The sequence below is a fragment of the Hylaeus volcanicus genome, chromosome 7 (assembly GCF_026283585.1).
Source record: "Hylaeus volcanicus isolate JK05 chromosome 7, UHH_iyHylVolc1.0_haploid, whole genome shotgun sequence".
Lineage (NCBI taxonomy): Eukaryota > Metazoa > Arthropoda > Insecta > Hymenoptera > Colletidae > Hylaeus > Hylaeus volcanicus.
In genome coordinates this window covers 8,825,864-8,832,251 of record NC_071982.1, presented here as the reverse complement: position 1 = coordinate 8,832,251, position 6,388 = coordinate 8,825,864, and the positions used below count along the sequence as shown (strand labels likewise).

The following is a 6,388-nucleotide window of genomic DNA, read 5'->3' as shown; positions in this document are numbered from 1 at the left end:
TGCTTGTCTTTTGCGTATATGTTTTTTTTTAATTCCTCTCGCGCAAATTCTTTATCTTTAATTATCTACAAAACCTTCGATTGTTAAGGCGAGAATCTCCATTCTGTTCTTGCTATTTTTGTTTGTTTCTTAGATCGTCTAAATAGTGCTTGAAGGACGTTAATCGCGATTATGTTCGGATACATTAATATTCATTAATCACAGGAACAAACACACAAAAAAGGTAGTGAAAGTTGTAAAAGGTATCAAACAATATCAGCTATGAAATAAAATTATTTATCAGGGTATTTACTACGTCAGAGCGTGATCATTATTCTAATTGTATGACGCAATCTACGCAAGGTGATCCTGCCTGCTAAGGCAGACACAGTACAGGAGTTTGTAATGCAAAGTACAATATTTATTCGTACTTTTTGTTTGATTCGCGACTTCTGTGAAGTTTTACGTTGTCCCAACGCTAAAGAATCGAATCGGGTGATTATTCTTCGAACCGCACAATTCTTCCCATTATTAATGCTCGTGTCACTGATAATGTGTAGTACTTCTCTTACCACTAATCTTGGGCTGGCTTTGCGTTTTTCTAGCATTCGATAAGTTTTCCTCGTGATCCTCAGCGTCATCGCCAACTGTTTGCCAAGGTGTAGGGTTCACGTAAGCTGGTTTTGCTTTCTGATGAGCTGGTAGATCAAGATTAATATTAAATTAAATTTGTTTCAATTCAAGCAACGTAGTTTTTTTTATAAATTACATAAATTGACAAAATAATGTAATTCTGTATTCGATATGATTTATGAAGTGGAACTCTCTTGTATACCCAATCGGTACTATGAACATTTAGATTTAAAAGAAGTATAATAGAACTAACGTAGAAGTCCTTGCGTGGCTGGCTTAGGTCTGTTCTTTGCATTCTTTCGCCAATTTTCATAGGCTTTTGTACTTTCTTCCAACCTTTTCTTCTTCTCCTCATCATGCTGCTTGCGTTTCATCTCTTCTATCTTCTGGCGAGCTAGATGAACATCAAGAATATCAAATTTTGAAAGTATCGAGAATTACTCTCGCTTTCTTTACCTTTTTCTTCTTCTTTCTTTTTGCGAGTCCATTGTCGAAGATACAGACTCTTTGCCATGGCAGCTTTGTCTTCTATGTCCTTCAACTGCTTCTGAAATTCCACCAATTCCTTGTCAATTACCGCTTTCTTTTGCTCCTCTTCCCTTTTCTTCTTCTCAGACCACTTCAAAAAATTGTCTCGTTCTTGGGATTCCTTCTCTTCTTTCTTGCGCGCAAGTCTCTCCGCTTCCATTTGTTTCTTTCTCTCAGCTTGATCCTCCTCCTCTTTTTTTTGTCGTGCTGCTTCCTGTTTTTTTCTCACCCACTCATTATAAGGGATTCTCTTAAGGAAATAGTTTTTGGTCATCCTGTCCTCCGAAATGGTAATGCTTGATGAGGATGATGTTGAAACTTGCACGACACGATGACCATTGAATGTGTACCTGAGCGACACATCAAATGACTTGGATAATATAACAGTGTAATAATTAGTAAAATCGTTTCATTACGTGCGCATCCTGACTAATACTTTAAACTCGTTTTTCTCAGAACTGCATTTTCAAAACGCGTGACCAATATATCTCGGAAACTACTATATCGATTTAATTCAAACTTTTTAAGCTTGTTTTAGAGATAAAAATCTAGTCTTTATCGGTAGATTTTCTTTTTTTTTACTAGTTTTTATATCATAGACGAAAAGTGAACGCCTTTTTGGCCGAGAATTGATATCTTAACTTTTGACTGTCGTCATTTTATTACAAATTTATTTTTCAAAAATTCAACCCGATAAAGACTAGATAAACTAATATACTATTGAAAAGTTCTCGGATTTTTTATCTCAGTTAATTCAGCTCAGAGTAATAGTGGTCACCACAAAACGCCTCCTGAAAAATGCCTTCTGGGAAAGAATTTCTTCAAAAAGATATCTTCTCAAAAGATTTTCTTCAAAAAGTTCTGAAAGATATGTTTGCTTTGAATTCTCCTAGATAGGCATACACCCTTAAAAAAATAACAAAACTTTTCTATAGATCTGATATGTTACTGCACTAATTTTTAGTGTTACAAATTTACAGAATACCTCTGTACTTCCGAATCGGTTCTTCTGTTGAAGCAAACCTCGTCATCATCGACACCTCTATCAGTGATTTTACATCGTCTCTCGACACGAGAGGAAGGTCTACATGAAGTTACAAACTTAGATCGCGGAAGACCAGATTCCAAGGAAGTGGTTGGTGAATTTAAGGAGTAGCAACGATACGTTTCTTGAGCTGAAACTTGGTCACCAGCGTGGTCCACGAACGAGGTACCCAAATCATTCTTGATAGACAATGTGGTCACTGTATCACTCTTTCCCGTAAAATCACCACAATTCCCTTCGCGAGGTCTATCGTCTGTCGAACTGACCTTCACTCGAATTTGGATCTCACGTTCTTCGTCCTCGTTGTTCAATGTTTCAGCGTAAATTGCTGGATTAATGAAGCGAATGTCTGTAGATCTAGAGCTTGTAGGGGCGGCAGTGTTCAAGATCAATCCAGTGTTTTGAAAATTTCTTTTTTGACTATCATCAGATGTTAGACAATTTAAATGGCTGATACTGGTCAAACATGCATTGTTCGAAGCATTAACCACCCCTTCGCGATGGAATTTATTAAAGTCATCCTGTTTCCAATTGTACCAGCTGTCAGCGTCGCTGTCAACCATCGTCAAGTGTCCTTAACCCTTGGTCTGGTAATGTGAGGTCGGAGATTACAAACAGACAAAAGTACGTCGATTGTTCGGGACACGTCACATATCGTTGACTCGCGATATGCGTCTTACAATCAGTTCTTAGGAGCCCACACGGAACTCGTGAATGTACATTCGTCCATGATCCACGCGATGTTATATTTTTCGTTTACAAACAATGACGAATCCCCTTAAATGACATCGAATCGCGGTTCAACATTGAATTTATCGATAGATTTTCCAGAAGAGTTTACGCACAATTCCGTGCATAAGTTTAGAAATTTACGGGGCGGTCGCCTGCAACCAAGAAGGATTCCCTCCATTAAGCGACTCTTCGTAACGCTAACACAACTGAGATTTGACAATGCTTTGGTTGATTTGCCGCGAGCGGTTTTAGTAATCGACCTGCAAGGAAAACAGATCACGCTCGGTACTTTTCGATATTTTAGATAAAAGTGATTAAGGAAACAATTACATTAAAATGTGTTCTGCTTTTCTCATTTTTCATAAGATTCATTCACTGCAAACAATAATTTAAATGTAACTAAAACACGTAATACAAAAAAAAAGAACTGCATCTCTGCAAGTTTCGTAAGTAATGAAACACAGATAGATCATTTAAGCTAAAGTTTTTATTTGTTCTTCAATTTATTATGTACCCTTATAGTAACTTGTGCTTGATCGACGTATCACTTATATCTTGATTCAAAATGAATTGAGATCTTAGAGGAATTAGCGTTCAGTTGATATGAAGTTCCTTAAATTCGACTCGGTTGCATTGTTCTGTTTGGCAATCAGATGATACTCTTCCGTGATCTCCTCAGGTTGAATCTTATTGAAATACGTTTCCCGCTCTTGATGTACGTAATATGTGTCGTCGAAATTGAAGTGCAGTCCGAGTACGATATTTAGTGCAGATGTGTCGTATGCGTGGCAACCGGAATACCGGTATTGCGGTTTCTTATTGAATCGACATCCTGCCGATTGAGCTCCTGTATAATCGAAAAAACATTACGTGCATTGGAATTTTGCCAACAGATATTTTTATAAATAATGCACAGATAAGATCACTTCTAGAGTACATACCAATTGGACAAATGCAATCTCTCGTTAGAGCACATTGAACCCAAGGCAACATTACTTTCTCTCTAATTTCTTTAACATTCCTAATTATCAAGTGTGATGCCCTTATTAATGGGAGAAAGAAGAAACTTTCTGTGGAGACATGAAAATATTCATACATCTTTGGGTGCGTTAAAGAGCTAATGGCGTGCCTTGTAGGCCAAGTTAAAATTCCAGATTTTGGTAGAAGGTACTTCGAAACGTCTGATGAATTCAAACGCACATTTGAATCCATGTACAATATGTTTCCTAATGTGTTTAAAGCTGTCTGTGGTGCGCAAAAGAAATATTCTGCAATTTGTATCGATAATGCTTGTATCTCTACAATTATAACAACGAAATGTTACTTACCTGTATAACTAAAGGTCTATAAACATGCAGTCTATCATCTTCAACATGCGCTGGAAACAGACTTATGTCAAAATGAATCACATTACACTTTGTAGAGTTGCAAGCTGCTCTAATATTTTGCAAAGAATCATCGTTTAATCCAACGCTATAAATGACAATACTATTATTTGGCAAAAAATGACTGATATTTCTGACAAAGCCATAAATGTGCTGTTCGTTTCCAGGCCTTATAAGAGAGACGACAGTCACATTTTGTGATTTAAGACTAAAAGGAGTTGTGCTCATTTGCCCATCGAGGCCAAGCATTGCAAGATACTTTGAGTCTGTTACCAAGCGTTTCTCTTCAACATCTTTTAAGTTTTCCTATAAAAAAGTTAAAGTAATAGCGAAAATAATTATTTTCATCTGAAATAAACTAAAATTAATAATAGTTGAACAATATAAATATAATTACTTGGAAGTTTCGTAGCTGCTTGTGAGTCTCTGTAACCAGAGTCTGAATGGAGGGTCTTTGATTGCTGAAAGTAATAAAAATGATGCTGCTCCCTGCTATGCAGATAAGGAACAGTAGCAGGCCCTTGGTACGCATCTCTCATCATTTAATCAGATTATTTTCCAATTTTTAGATGACAATTATGCTCAGACGTTACGTTAGAAACATTACACGTAGGTTATATATTGTCTGCGACATGACTAATCGTTATAACTTTTTTAATGTTATAACTAGAATACGTTGTTGATAAACGTACATCGAAGAAATTTGTTAGTCATAGTTCGTTTAGAATCCGTGAGTTCATCTTGCGGATAATGCCTGAAAACTTTGTAGGTGATTAGATTAAACTATTTCTTTTCTTATCACAAAGCTGTCAGTTGCTGTCAGTGATCTGGCAGACGCCGCATTTGTAGGAACTTTTTGGTTAAATGGTGACTGCAATTGCAAATCGCAGTTGATTGACCAAAGATTGCATTTTCAATTCGTAAATATCTTTCAGCTTTTCAGATTTTGCCATTTTTATGTATTATGTAGAAAATTCTGATTGAATTTAACTGTATTCTGTTAACGATGTATTAAAATGTAAGTAAAAATCGTAATAGATTTATACTTTATACTTGATCCTCCTCTATCCTGCTTGATCCAATGAGGAAATGGCGGGAAGACCATACATGCATAAATATCACAAATTACAAATGTATATTTTGGATTAAATGAACGAGCGGGATTCGCGATGAAATAATTTAATTTTCTTACAGAATGTTAATTGTGTAATTTTCTGTACTTTATCTTAGTATATATTGCTTTAATATTTCTCAAAATTAACAATCTTAGAATGATCATTCGCATTCTTTATGATAATAACATACTTATGTGTGTGAAGTTAGCCCCGCACTTTTCGAATTTTGAGTTTTTCTTTCTTGTGCCGTATTGTGTTATACAATGACACAATGTAGCACAAGTTAGTAAGCATCTTTTTATAGAAAAAAAAGTTTGTTTCGGCAAAAGTGCGGGGCTAGTATAGTTTTGGTTTTATTTCTTTTATTTATTGTTGTTTATGTTATCAATCTCTTATTTACGGCACAATTCAGCACAAATATAGCACAACACGGCTCAAAAAAGAAAAACTTAAAATTCGAAAATTGCGGAGCTATCTTCACACACACAACATACTTTCTGTTAGATCGCTAGTTTGAGCGTTTAAATTTATGTATATATGTATATGTAGAACATAACAAGAGGGTAAATATATTTGAATGATAATTACATTCACTTTTCATAATATATTTCAAAATAGGAAAGAGCTGTTTAGAGTAGAGATGACTAGAACTGCTACTTGTGAATCACTCGTGATTCGATCACGTTCGTTGCCAATCACGGTGATTTTTTACAGTGATTCGTGATTTTTCGTGATCGCTTTTGATTAGTGAAGAACACAACCGTTCCTTTTACGCTGTTAGAATCGTCAGCCTAAATGCAAATGCACCGTAATGAAAAACACGTGTTAACTATAGTTTATTTGTAAGTGTCTTTAGACTTTTACACAATGTAACATTTTAGAAAATAATATAATTAATACATAAAACATAATACGAATACTATAAATAAAATACAAAGAACAAAATAACAATGGAATAAAATATATATAAT

The 6,388-nt window shown here is 35.3% G+C and overlaps 1 protein-coding gene across 1 annotated transcript; it reads right to left on the bottom strand.

Annotated features, from left to right (window-relative positions):
• Positions 1 to 8: 8 nt before the first annotated feature.
• Positions 9 to 5,379, bottom strand: LOC128879933 (uncharacterized). Its single transcript, XM_054129508.1, has 9 exons — positions 4,700 to 5,379; positions 4,246 to 4,608; positions 3,859 to 4,162; positions 3,510 to 3,764; positions 2,126 to 2,759; positions 1,069 to 1,490; positions 866 to 1,006; positions 552 to 677; positions 9 to 457 (listed from the first exon to the last, which is right to left on the bottom strand). Exons 1-9 carry the CDS (start codon positions 4,832 to 4,834, stop codon positions 297 to 299), a joined length of 2,541 nt encoding a protein of 846 aa, XP_053985483.1. The 5' UTR covers positions 4,835 to 5,379; the 3' UTR covers positions 9 to 296.
• Positions 5,380 to 6,388: the final 1,009 nt, after the last annotated feature.

What these genes read in the sequence shown, in the direction of transcription:
- LOC128879933 (XM_054129508.1), bottom strand. Translation starts at nt 4,834, where the DNA reads ATGCGTACCAAGGGCCTGCTACTGTTCCTTATCTGCATAGCAGGGAGC. An exon ending in AGCAGCTACGAAACTTCCAA is followed by an intron (nt 4,609 to 4,699) that starts GTAATTATATTT and finishes ACTTTTTTATAG; the next exon opens with GAAAACTTAAAAGATGTTGA. An exon ending in AAGCCAGCCCAAGATTAGTG is followed by an intron (nt 458 to 551) that starts GTAAGAGAAGTA and finishes TCGATTCTTTAG; the next exon opens with CGTTGGGACAACGTAAAACT.